At 40.5% G+C, this 14,003-nt stretch overlaps 1 protein-coding gene across 11 annotated transcripts in view; it reads right to left on the reverse strand.

Annotated features, from left to right (window-relative positions):
- ATP11B (ATPase phospholipid transporting 11B (putative)) overlaps positions 1 to 14,003 on the reverse strand; it is an 86,569-nt gene that overhangs the window by 42,244 nt on the left and 30,322 nt on the right. For all 11 annotated transcript variants that reach the window (XR_013987028.1, XR_013987029.1, XM_081007813.1 and 8 more), the window contains exons 5-17: positions 13,604 to 13,711; positions 13,266 to 13,394; positions 12,224 to 12,327; positions 11,324 to 11,371; positions 8,798 to 8,862; positions 7,046 to 7,127; positions 6,037 to 6,187; positions 5,039 to 5,236; positions 4,047 to 4,205; positions 3,092 to 3,267; positions 2,060 to 2,128; positions 374 to 447; positions 127 to 230 (exon numbers count right to left, since the gene is read on the reverse strand). Coding sequence is in view for 9 of the 11 variants with exons in the window: in XM_081007813.1 (XP_080863939.1) it covers positions 127 to 230; positions 374 to 447; positions 2,060 to 2,128; positions 3,092 to 3,267; positions 4,047 to 4,205; positions 5,039 to 5,236; positions 6,037 to 6,187; positions 7,046 to 7,127; positions 8,798 to 8,862; positions 11,324 to 11,371; positions 12,224 to 12,327; positions 13,266 to 13,394; positions 13,604 to 13,711 (1,467 nt within the window). In the remaining 2 variants the exon portion in view is untranslated. The remainder of the gene's footprint in view (positions 1 to 126; positions 231 to 373; positions 448 to 2,059; positions 2,129 to 3,091; positions 3,268 to 4,046; positions 4,206 to 5,038; positions 5,237 to 6,036; positions 6,188 to 7,045; positions 7,128 to 8,797; positions 8,863 to 11,323; positions 11,372 to 12,223; positions 12,328 to 13,265; positions 13,395 to 13,603; positions 13,712 to 14,003) is intronic.

Below are 14,003 nucleotides of genomic sequence, written 5' to 3' on the forward strand. Positions count from 1 at the left end.
CAATCTTCTGTATCCATAAGTCATCTGTGTCAACCACAGCACTAACTGGTTCTCAAGTTTAGCAGAAGTTTTACGTAGATATCTACTAACAAATTTTAAAGAAAAGCAAAAAACACTTGTACATACCAAAGCAAATTCATCCACATGAATTCTGGTTTTTTCTACCTCTCCACTTGTACTGCGAGGAAGAATAACGGATTCTGCACCTTTGGTGAATAAGAGCTTCTCACCTGCAAAGGATTTAAATGTAAATCATGTTTACAGTTCATAGTAACCTGTTCAGAATCCAGAAGAGTCCCCAACAAGGAAACTGATGCAGGTTTTGGTTTAAGAAGCAAGGTAAGAAGCAATAAATATGCATGATGTATCTTACCTGATGGGCTTTCTACAATTACGCTCATTCTTCTGCGATTTGCATCGAACTCCAAAACATGTAGTAATTTGTACCTTCAAAAGGGAAAGATCATGTTTACAGTATGTATTAAAAAACTGAAGGCAAAAATATCAATACAGTATTACTTGTTAAACCTAACAAAGAGCCCTGTAGCACCTTAAAGACTTAACAAATCTATTACAGCACAAGCTTTTACGGACCGTACCATAATAAGTTTGTTAGTTACTTAAGGTACTCAAGACTCTTGCTGTTTGCTGCTCAAAACTAAGGTAGCTACTCCTCTAGAAATTGTTGAATCTAAAGAACCACAAGAGCTACAGAAAACTACATGCCTGCTGCTGCACTGATGAGGCTGGAGAAAAGAAGCAGCATTCTCCTAGCTCAGACACCGGGTGGGTGCAGGAACAGGGAGCAGCTTTTAACCCTCAAACATGGATGAGGTGCCGAGACTCAAGGGGCATCTGAGACTCAAGTGGCAGGTGGAGAAAAAGGGAATATGTGTACAGAAACAAGCATGTTTCTAGATATAATCCTTCTACCAAAGATCTAGTCTACGTTCCTTGTGTTTTCAGAATTCCTTTCCTTCGGAGGAACTCAATTTAGGACCACACACTTCTCTTCATTGTATATTAGAATATACATTTTGGGAAAAAAAGAATGCTCGCTACATATTTATCCGAAAGTGTTTTAAAACACTGGAATGTTTTAAAGCTGTGACCTGCCAAGTGACAGCTAAAAGCAACAAGCTTCTCGTTCGTGGCTTATGAAGAGCCACTGCCAATCAGACAAGAATGTATCTGTGACCGACATACAGCTATCATATTTTCAAGCAAACATATTATGTAATTGGCATTTCCCCCCCACCTCATGCAGTTGCAATGTATCATAGATAATGACTAAATAAGCTAACTATGGTGTAGATATTGCAATCAAATCTGCCTTCAGGCCTACCTCCATTTGTCAGTTATGAATAATATGACATAACTGGACAAATTGATCAATAGGCATAATAAGTCCAACCAATAGCCCATCTAACTAAGTCTTGTTTAACCTCCACCCTAATATATAAGAATCTATAACTGGAAATGCCAGAGACTGAACTTAGGAGCCCAATGAGTTTCCAGTTAAACTTAAAAATGGAAAGCGTATTGCTGGTGGTCAACAAAAGAGGTTTAAAGACTTTAAATTTTTTTTAAAAAATTTAAATTTTTAAAAATGTAGTATAAACATTGACAACTGGGAAACACTGGCCTGCAAGCTCTCCAATTGGAGAACAGCCTTTACCAAAGGTGTCATGGGCTTTGAAGATGCTCGAACTCAGGAAAGGGAGAAATGTGCTAAGAGGAAGGCATGCTTGGCAAACCCTCACCGTGATCAACTCCCACCTGGAAACCTATATCCCCACTGTGGAAGGACGTGTGGATCCAGAACTGGCCTCCACATTCACTTACAGACTCACTGTTAAAACCGTGTTTATGGAAGTCAATCTTACTCAGCTACGAGTGATTGCCAAAGAGAGTTCTCCTCTGAGATTAAAGGCAAGCCAATTAAACTGCTTTTTGCTAAGAGGGCATAATGCAGATTGGTTTGACGTATCAACACTGATTGAGACACCTTACAGAATCTTAGCAGTCTGAGAAACATTATTGCTGCTTAATTACTAACCTTTCTGGCTTTCCACAGCTTTTAAGCTCCATACTTTCTGCGCTTGCTCCAGTAAACACAACACCAACCCTTAAAAATTTGGAAGAAAGAAGTCAGTTTAAAAAAGTGTCCCCATGGAAACAATTTGCTTGGATATTACCAAAAAGCATTATATTGCCCCGCTCCAGCAGGAAGAATTATCTTAGAAATAAAACAGTATTTTAAAGAAGAATTAAAGTCATTGTGCAAGCAATCGTGATTCCAGACATAGAGCTAATCGGTAATACTTTCTTAATTTCCCCTTCTGTGTCACTGGCCACTAATCAAGCTCAGAGATCATTGAGCTGTTTGGGGTTGGTATTCTTTTTCTAACATTTTTTTCGCAAATCTTCTGGTTCCTCTAAATATCATGGTACATCTATTTCATTACCCAGGAGCTACATTTTGACTAAAAGCTGTAAGCTGCAAATTTTTTGTATTGGAAAATTATTGTTTTATTAAGTTTTATATTATTTCAATACAGTCCTTTGTCCTATCAATGAAATAGTCCGTGTAATAATTTAAAATATCTACCAATACCCCCCCTCTGTATATATTTGTGTATACATCATACGAAAACAGTACCAACGGCTGACATTCCAGCTGACCTTGTCTCAAAAGCACCTTTTCATTAAAGGAAAGTTACCAAGGAGGAAGGGATATAGCTTGAAGAGGAAAGGAAGGGGCTAAAAGTCACTGCTACCCTCCTGCCAGAGATCTGGCCTTGTGCAAAGTTCCTCTGGATGATGACCTTGAGTCACTACTTCATTATGCATAGCTGCTCCAGGGGCCCCATGAGATATTAAAGAAAGTCATACTCTCTACCATGACCGACTGGCACTCCAATAGCTACGCTTGCTTTATGAGCTAAATCAGGGAAAGGCAAAAAGCTTGTTTCATCACTCTCCTTGCTCTTCTGGGCTCAACGGGACAAACGATGCAAGTTTCAACTTCTCCAGCGTTGCCATTTTTGCCTGCTAAATAATGCACAGAACCTTGGCTTCTAATCCTCACCTGCGGGCAGCTTCGACTAAAGCCTTTTCATCTGGGGAGGAGGCATAGTATTCCAGCTGAGAGGATATGCCATTGCTACGCCAAGGACTGTCACAAATGCCGTCAGTTTGGTCATTATTAATCTGCACCGTGTGACAGAGGCAAACAGCTTTCAGGAAGATTTCCTCCTCTTCCGTCTGTTTTTAAAACATGAAGTCAAAACATGGTATTAATACAGGTTAACACAAAATTGACAAGCAATTCATTTTATTCTTCTCTAAAGAAAGGAGTTGCTAAAACCTGCGGAACTTTCAGACCAAAAAGGAAGAGAGGCAACTTCTCAGCAAACAACATAATCACTGTCTTCTCCTGAACCCTAAGACTGTGATACTTGTCTACTGCCAAACCTTGGAAATATCCAACCTGGCATCATAAAATATCCCAAGTGCTGCAGGGTTATAGTGGATCCGCATCTTACAGCAAACATGGTGCTACCAATCCTTTGCAGAGATGGTATTGTGAGCTCGGGCAATACACAGGGCAACATTTCATAAAATCCAGAAGTCTCTCTCACACAAAAATGAGTCAAGAGGATGCACAACGTATATAGTCGCTCTTGCTAAAGGTTGCACTCCTATGCAGCACTCACTTGGGGTAAAGACCCACTGCAAGAAATCAGATTTGCTTCCAAGCAAGAACATGGATAGGCTCAAGATGCATGACTGCAATCCAATGAACGTTAACTTGGAAAATGTCCCATGGAATACTGTTCGAAGTAAGCCTGCACATCATCTGGCTGTTCTCTCCAAATAAACAATTCACTGTCCCTCAAAAAAAAGCACCTAAACCTCTGCTCAACGATCATTCAATTCTCCTATTGAACACTTCAATAAGTCCCTTTTGGAACCCAGTCTTGAGGAGTGTTAAACTACTTAACCGGAGACATTAATGAATTGTAACTGGGAGAAAATCTTACCAGTCTAGGCTGTATTCCATCTGGAACATCCTCAATCAGCCCTTCTGGAACCAGTTTGCCATTGATCTCTTGGTACTTTATACCATTAATAGAACATTCCCGAAACTGCATCACATTTTCAGTTAATGTACCAGTTTTATCTGTAAACACATACTCCACCTATGTTAAGTTGAGAAGAGAGATAAGAAAAATAGGTTTAGGAGCAGTGAAACCAAGTTTGTCTGTTCCCCCACCTGCACACAAAATGTTGATGTGATCTTGTGTTGATGTGACACAAGGCTGAACTGGGAGTGGTACTCAAATCCCATTACATAGCAAAACGCTGGGGAAAAGCCACTCTCTCACCTTCAGTGTTTAAAAGTACTTTCTTTTGTCTATCATGAATTGCTCAACACTGTTGTCCTAACACACAAACACGCATTAAGATAACACAATTCTCTTGTTTCTGCAGCCTGCATTATGGAAAGTTAGCCTAGGTTTTGAATGTACAAAACTGTTTTAAGCAGAGTCAAGCCATTGGTCCACTGTCCATCTTCCAGTTGGAAGAACTCTCCAACGTCTCCTTTCCTTTTCATTTGAAGTACTGGAATTTTGAAACTCTTCAGGAGGCAACTCTGTGCTATACAATTTGTTCAACCGTCAGTAAGTAATAAAAAGGATTGAGGCATTATTGCATCGCATTGAAGCCCCAACCCACAGCAACTAAAAAGCCCATTGAATTCTCTCTGGTCTCAGAGATTTCTACACATTTTCTAAAGGGTAGGAAACGGTTTTTTAAAACTAAGGTTCTCAAAATAAAGAATGTCAGTTCAAAATTCTGCACCTTTCCCATGCTTGTGTGAATTGTGCATCACTCTGCTTATAGGTAATGCAAGGTAAGTACACAAAATCACTGATCAATAACAACTTTAGAATAAATTCAGCAGCTACTGGAATTATAGACTGTTCTGAACTTGGGTGGGGGAAGTCATATTGAAACATCCATTCTATACCTGTCCCAGCTCTTCATTGAGGTCTGAAGTATTCACTTGGGCCTTCTCATTCGTTTCTTCATGATAGAGGTCAAGATCCCAACCAATAAAAAAAGATCCTAGAAATTTCTGCATCTCAACAGTTACGTACAGTGAAATGGGAATAATGAAGTTGTAAAGGACCAGGAAAGCAAGGAAATCTGAAATAAATCTCAGAATCTGAATGAGAAAGAAAGAGAAATAGTATTCACCAAACTGAAAGTGAAACATATTGATTTAAGAATAAATAATAATCATTGCAAAATGCCCCGCTGTCCTTTTAGTCACTTATTATCAACTGGAGACTGCAATACCTCCTTTGAAAAGCTATCCTTTCTGTTTGGGTTGATATGAAAGCTTTGAACTGGAATGATTATTTTGTTTTTATTTTATTTAGGTTATAGTTGCATCCCACCTTCAGATAGCTTTGAGCGGCATCCATGGTTGCTCCCCCCCCCCACTGCCATATTTTATCCACAAAGCAACCCTGTGAGGTCAGTTAATCTGAGAGATAGCGACAGAACCAAGATGACCCAGTACACTTTTGTTGTGGTTCAGTCGGGAACAGAACTCAGTTCTCTGCAATGGAAGGCTAACCACTGTGCCACATCTTAAAGTACACCTTTGCTATAAAATACTGGACCCTTTGCAAACTGCCGTCTTGGATGCAGTGCACCATTTTCCTACGAAATCTTTTTGCAGTACTAACTTCATAGGCTAATATGCCTCTGTAGACTTGGCTAGTGCATGCACAAACCAATGCCAGTATCAGTTACTCAATGTGCAAAATGGCTTGTAACAATGGGATGTCTCTCAAACTTGGGAAACTTACATTCTGGCACTGCTCCCTAGAAGTGAAGAGAAGGAATCTCTGAGCAAGTAACTGTCTAAGCAGCATGGCTACATCCCTCTAGTACTAGGCAAGGCAGCATGGGGAGAGGGGGAATCACCTAGAACGTGCACATAATTTTACACTGTACCTTGCTGCTGTTTCTTTCATGATCAGTTTGCCGGTTATACCAAGGCTCATGCCACTTTTCTTCCGACTGCCAGGCATATTTCAATATTGTACTCAAGATTGCTTCAAAGAGGAGGATTATTAGATAGATAATTAAAAAGGAATTCATAGACCTAAGGAAACAAAATTGGTGGGTGCTGATTTAATGCACAAATATCCACAAGATGTCAATAACCCTGTAAAAAAAGCTTCATTAGCAAGCATGGAAGACTGGGCACAATTTAAACACAACCATACATTGCTGCAAAAACACATCCTCATGCATATTTGTGGGTGGAGATAAAAGCAACTCCAGTTAAAAAATAAGACGGTGATTCGGTCTTTGCGTGAATATGACCTTCTAGTTTGTAGCCAGAGGTCAAAATTGCCCACAGTAGTGGAAGATTATCTTGCTCAGGACAGAAGAAAGGAAGAACTGTTCAGTCTTATGTTCCCCTCCTGTTTCTAACCATCTCTGGTTGCGCAAGAAGAACGCTGCTCTTCCCTATGAGGAACAGGGTATGCAAAGTCAGGAGGAGAAATCCTCTGTTCCCAGCCTAGGGAGGAAAGGGACTGGAAAGACAATATGGCAATGGGGGAGTTTGGAAGGACAGGCTCATTAAGCAGAAAGTGCAGCAAAGCAAATCCTTGGAGAGTGAAGGGCAAGTAGACACGGCTCATCAGTCTTAGAATACTCTGGACTACATCAAATATTGTTGTTGTTAGTCGCGTCTGACTCTTCGTGACCCCATGGACCAGAGCAGGCCAGGCACTCCTGTCTTCACATCAAATATAGAAGGCCCAATTCTCATGTCATTTTCCAGCACAACACCTCAGTTCTCTTCAAAAACTTAAGAGATTACAATAGGATTCTTTTTCCATTCCCCAGAAAATTAGCACTTAAAATTTCCAGTTTTGCAGCTTACAATACCCTATGAGAACTTTGAAAGCATTACAATTTTCCAGTCAGTGAAAATCTGCAGGACACATACTTTTCCACTGCTGATCGTTTCTGTGATTTACTCTTGTAATTTAATGCCATCTTCGTCTCCATTCCTGTATACACTGCAACACCTACAACAAACAAAATCGATGTTTAGACTTGGTATCTGCAGCATGAGCTGATTAAAAAAAAAACAGAGTGCTATTTTTATCGTTGTGACTGCAAAGCCATACAAGAAACATTAGATTTGTAGCAATGCCCTGTTATGAGAAACTGTGGGCTTGTTCAGATACAAAGCTAAATCCCAGCTTAGCGTCATGAGAGCTAGCTGCAGTGCACACTCCCTGCTACCACCGCTGCCTCCCCAACACCGGCAACAGCTGTAAGGAGGCGTCTGAGAGTTGTTGCTTCTGTTTTAATTTAACTGCAGCTTGTTGTGCCATCCCACACTATGGACTAACTGTCGCTCACTATGGTTAGGGAAAAACCAACTGCTAACCATTGTTTATGAAGCTGTTTTATTTCAACTAATTGTTGGATTAACCACGGCTTATGCTGAACTGTGATACAAAAATGGAAGAAGCAGCCTCTTCTCTTCTCATGGTCATGGCAGAAGGGGAAAACAGGCCTGCCTTGTGCAAAGTTATGTCCAAACACAGCCAATTTAAGTCCTATTGTGAGCTTGTTCTGAAGTCTGTGCTAATATCCATTATACAAGGGGTATGTGAAACCCATTAGCCATAAAGTTTTAAGTTGTGGAATTTCCTCCCCGAAGAGTTTTGTCTAGCATTTTCATTAAGCAGTTTGGGTTGTACACTGAAGATGCACTTCTTTACTCAGGCTTTTGACCCCAGAGAGAAAGATTTTTAGGACCCAGCCTACTCTTGTGACTGCCATTTGTTTTCAACTGTTTTTAATATTGTATTTTAAATTGCTGCAACCCACCCCAAGACCTTATGGTGAAGGGCAAGCAATACATCAAAGCATTAATTACCATTATTATTACATTTCATCTAATATACTGCAGTTGCACGTGAAATTTGCTTTGAAAGTAATAGCCACCTAAGTCAAATGCTCCACAAAACTGCATCAGCTTTTTCACTCTTTGAAACATGCTTGGGAAACAGCTGGTCAAGCATATAACCACCAGGGTATTAATTAAGGCATTCCAAATGGAGATATGCTGGTTTTGCAACATCTTCATTGACTTTCAGTTGGTTTCAGAGTCCAATTCAAAGTGCTCCTTTTGCCCTTTAAAAGCCCTATATTGTTTGTGTCCAGAATACGTCAAACTCTTATCTTTTCCTAAGGGGCTCTGCTCTGTGTTCACCCAGAGTCAAAGTATGGTTGGCAGAACGGTGGTACCTGGGACAAGGCCATCTCTGCAATGGCAAAAAGTCTGTGGAACTCCTTTCCCGAGGGACCAACTCCAACCTTTCTGTTAGTTTTTAGAAGCCAGACAGACATTTTATTCTAAAAGAAGGCTTTGCGGGGCTGGTAGCTGCATTTCTGGTTGATGGGTCTGCTGGGTTTCTGCAGCACATTTAGTCTGTGACTATTTTAGCAGTCTGCAGAAACTGTACATTAATAATTATGGGTGTGAGCCCTTAAGCCACCCTGATTACTCAGGCTATGCTGGTGAATGGCAACGCCAACGGCCTAGTCAAAGGGAGAGTGGGAAGATGATTCAAGGTACACCAAAGTGTTCCCCTCTGACTGACGCTCAAGAGATAACTACATTCCGGGGAACCTGCCTCAAGAATCTCTGAGCAATTCGTGAAATACTTATGTGGTTACAAACCAAAAATTTCTTTGGTGTTTTTCAATCTTGCTCCACGAAGTAAGAGACTTTCTGGTCCAAGAGGTCTGAAAAAGAAAGAGGTCAATTTTTATGTTGGCAGAACACAACATATCAACAGCCATTTGCTTAGATGTCCACTCCACCAATTCCAAAATGCAACTTGCACCAAATGAGAATAAACAACAGGGATAAAGCTATGGTTCATTCAAGGTGAAGAAAGCTATGCGTGACATTTCATCCTTGGTAACAGTCAAGAGCCAAACAGAACAGGTAACATTCCTATTTTGCCTAAAGTAACTCAAAACAGAAGATGAAATGGGGAGTGAGGGGAAGGAGATATACACTGCAGTTATGATAACTTGTTCATAAAAGGGGCTAGGACAAGTTAATGGAAGACTGCCCTTGATAGACGTATTAACACTATATGGACTGTCTCTGGTGTGGAGGCTACTAAATACCAGCTGATGGGGGTAGCAGTCCCCTACTGCTGTTGATCCTCAAATCTAGTTTCTGAGCATCCTGCAGGCATCTGACTGGCCACTGGAGGGAAAAAATGCTAAACTAAAATGGACTTATGACATGATCCCGAAGGACTTTTAATACTACTGTGCACGTCTAAGAACTAAAGAACGTTTGGTTTCAATAAATTCACGCAACATTAATTATCTGCACATTTCAATTTTTTTTGCAGTAACTCCAGGATTATTTGTACCTATAGCAAGTGTAGCATCTGCGTGTAATGCTCACACCACTGAACAGCGGCTGTATTAGCTTGCGTTTCTTTTAGAACATCATTATTATCCTACCATTTAACAAGATGCAAACCTTGGGCAACTCACAATTTCATTTCCCTTTGCAAACAAGAGGTTGAACTTGTAAAATTACAGTTCTGTGTTATTTTTTACTGCAAAGACAAGAGTAACAACTCCAACTCCTGCAGTTACTCTTAACAGATACCCCTGGGGTGCTTGAAACGCCTGCTGTTCCAATAGCTACTGTACCAGTATTTAAGGACGTGTTTATGACTCCAGGAGAGTTAAGTCAGTAAATGGAGGCCCTCGGTCAAATAAGGCCACTACCCAGACGAGTGCTGTCAGTCTCTTTCCCACAACTATCACCCCAGAGAGGAAAGATATGGGGAATGTTGGTGCAATGACTTGTTTGTAAGCTACTTTAGGGGAGAAGCATGGTGCACACCAGAAACTTCTCTGATTGACTGTCCACAGAAACCAAGCCGTTTAGGCATAAATGGGGGAACAATCATCAACTGCATTAGATCACATTTCATCTGGTGGTGGGGCAGCCTACTCAGGGAAAAACAGTTTCTATAAGACATCTGTAAATTCAGGATTAGTGAGAGATATATCTTCTTAAAGGATTGACATGATTAATGGATCTTATCAGCAAGAAATAAAAACTGGCTTTGCAAGTTAGTTCACTCCAAACTGGTCAAGCTGGGATACAGCAGTTCATGGCATTGCTAAGTGCAGGAAGAAGTCACAACCTGTAGCCACCTCTTCACAGTTTCTGCTACAAAGAAAGCCTAATTAGCTGTCCAAGATTATGTAAGAAGCACTGGAACTGAAGTTGGCACACTCCCCACAAGTATTTATGCGCTAGCAAAACAAGCTCTGGAATAAGGAAGCAAATTCTTTACTAACTACCTGAACGTTCTCTGCTACACAATTAAGATGGTCATTTTCTCATAAAAATGCTATCAAAGTATTGAGGAAGTAGGATGCTGGACTAAAATAGACCTACGGCCTGATCCAGCAGAGTTGTTGTGGGTTTTAATTCTGTTATGAATACCTGTCAAAGAAGATTGGTGGTTTCAATAAATACACCAAATTTTTCTAGTAGCACAAAAGAAGGAAATTAGGGGGCAATCCTAAATGTGGGAAGCCAGTATAAGTTACAATGGGTTAAATAATGCTAGCGTAAAGTATGCCAGAGCTAATCTCCATTCAGGAGTCTGGCCTAAGTCTGGAAGAGGAAAAACGAGTCTTTAAAATAGAGTTGCAACACACTTTTTGCAAGCTTACCTTACACGAGATTGTCAGGTCACATAATCAAACTGAATGGGCTTAGCATAAATTAGAGGGTTTTTTTAAAAATTTAACTCAACTCAGTTAAGGAACTGCAGCTCATGCCTCCATGATCCAGCAGCCACACCTATGTCTGATCTGGGCAGTCCCAGGCAGGCAGCAAAAAGACAAAATTGTCCCATACAGAGTCAGGTCCTTGGCTCATTTTGTGCAGTATTTTGTACTAGCGGCACTTCACCAAGGCCTCAGGAAGATGTCTTTACAAAGCATTGCTCTGAACTGGAGATGCAAGGCACTGAATCTAGAAAGTCTTATGTGCAAATTATGTGCTCTATCACTGAGCTTCAAGCCATTTACTGAGTCCCTGGTGGCTGATGGATTGCCCCCAGCTTGGTGGTTCACAAGCTGTGGAGCCCTGCTGTAAACACATGCTGTTTAAATTCAAGGAAAATCACATGACCTTTACCAACGCTTGGCTTACCGTACTATTTCTTCAATTTGTTGACTTATTGTTATTCGTCCAACGAATCTGCAAAAGAGATTAATGTGTCAGAAAGACATATTTCTTCTATTCCAGCTCTGCGAGTTAGCAACAACTATGCAATAGAAGGAAGAGAATGTTTATTTATTTATAAAATTTGTCTACCACCCTTCATCCGAAGATCATAGGGCAGCTGACCAAAAAAATAAATACGAAATGAAAACACAAAATACATAATAAAACAAAAGCAAAACAAACCAATAAAACCCCTCCTGTGATCTGACAAAGAAATCCTCCTGGTTTGTGAAGGATTCTAGAATGTTGCAGAGATCTGTTCCAAATGCTGAAGAAACTACACAGATCTCCAGAGTTTTTGAAAATTATGGGACAGTTGTTCTCATTCTGCAGCTGCTCAGTGATGCAGATGAATGTTCAAATCAATTGACCCATTAAGTCAGGCATTGTCAACCTGGTCCCTACCGTCCACTAGTGGGCGTTTCAGGATTCTAGGTGGGTGGTAGGGGGTTCTATGGCACAAGCTGAATCCTCCTTCCATCAAGCACTGGTGGGCGGTAAGAAAATTTTACCATCTAGAAAGATGCGTTAGTGGGCAGTAGGTATAAAAATGTTGACTACCCCACATTAAGTAATCTGGTCCTTGCCAGGCCTTGCAACCAGGTTTATCATTTAAAAAGTGGATGTTTAAATCAGGAATGTTATGTATGCACTGTCACTGCAAGATTCTCTGCTAGTACTTACAGATTTAAGTAGCTCATGCATTCACATAAAGATGAGAATTTCTAGAAGAGTTTCCTGCAAAATCATCTAATCCTTAGAACGCTATAAACACTGCTTTCCAAATCCTCTTTGGGGAAAAAAATATATTATAAAAAATGACACCTGTATAGATCTGCTTCTGGTTGCTGACATTCTATAACAGCTACAAGTTTGTCCAGATTGGCAACTGACTGCAATACTGCTGTTTCGGGGACTGCGACATGCGTCTGAAATAAAAAGAAATAACCACTCAGGTTCCATTAGGCAACAATGAGCAGCACATTGTGCAAATGCTATAAAGACATAGGCTTGCAACTTACACACACATATATACACACATTAAACAGAGCTGTCTGGTTAAGTTACCACCTAAGCCTCCAAACCACATCTTAAATTTTCCGGTACATCATCAGCTCCCAAAGCAAAACTGAGTGAACATAAACAACGATTTGTCAAGTGCTAACTTGCCAAAATGTGCATATTACCTTTTGAAAAATCAGTCAGCTGTACTGTGCTGCATCTGTTCAGAAATCCAAAGTGTTTAGATTTCTCATCATTTAGCAGAGCAATGCAGATGACAGGCTTATCAGGTGATTTACATGCACACCACTTGATAAAACTGTTGCAGGCTTTTGACTGATGAGCAAACACGGAATATCAATCTTGGGTGGGGCAGCCATCCCCTCAAGTTACTGACCCCTATGCGTACAGAATGCACACATCATCACATGCACATAAGCTTTGCATCTCTAGTACGCCAATAGTACACACACAGTTTTGTTCATAGCACAGCACACGCTTTTCTTACAGATTCTTCTATCTATAGAGAGTTATAAAATTATTTTCAAGGGCAGACGGTAGTAACTATTTCAGAATCAGAATACCGTAAACGCATACATCAATTGCAGTTCTGTCACTTGCTATTTTAACTGTGTACAGGTATAACTGAAATTAGGTTCATTTTTCTCCAGGTCATGTCACTACTGATGCAGACCTTGGTTTGAACAACATGCTTTGTGATTCTGATATTCTGAGGTGCACCCAGGGGAATTCAACATTCTCCTTTTCTGTAAGAGGGATTTGGAATATATCAATCTTGGTTATCAGGAAACAAAACCTAAATGTGTTTCTAACTTAAGGTATACAAAAGGTGATGAAAACAGACCTTAAGATTAGTTTCTCCGTCCAAGCTTGCAGTAGTAACATAGCAAGAGCCATCTGCTCTGTCAGATGACAGAAGTACGAGATCAACAGGGAAAGTTTCATCTTTGGCTACTCTGACAATATCTCCCACCTGAGAAGACAGGCAAAAATATCTGTTCAAATACACCTTCACAAAAATATTTTTGTAACTTTCATTAACACACGCTATGTAAAGCAACGGCCCTTTAAATTGCGTTTTTAATTTGCATGTATATACACACAAACACACACACACATATATAAACATACATGCACACTTTTGAAATGTTCAAAATCATTTTGCACCACTCACACACATACCCGAATGTTCTTTGATCTTGTTTTTACAAGGCCACCACTGCGAACAACATACACTGGAGCTCCATTCACTTCATTGTCTGCTTTATGGCGTAACCAATCTTCATAGCCCTGGAAAAGATGCAAAGAAGCATTTTTTGGGGGAGGGGAAAGCCAACAATACACATAACTGCCTAAGAAAAGCACCTATGCAACCAATTTGCTGATAACTACAGGCAGCTTCCAATTTATGCACATTCTATTTGCTCGCAACCGTGCACACAAGCAGTGCTGGGGAACTGGAAATGGGGAGCATCCTAGAGAGTCTGCCTGGCTCACAAACAGGATGTCCTCTCTGGGCTCCAGGCAGGTTATCCTCGCAAGCTGGAGAGGCAGCAGGGCTTTATTGAGCTGCTCAGCCTAA

This window comes from Podarcis pityusensis (genome assembly GCF_964106645.2).
Source record: "Podarcis pityusensis genome assembly, chromosome: 5".
Taxonomy (NCBI): domain Eukaryota; kingdom Metazoa; phylum Chordata; class Lepidosauria; order Squamata; family Lacertidae; genus Podarcis; species Podarcis pityusensis.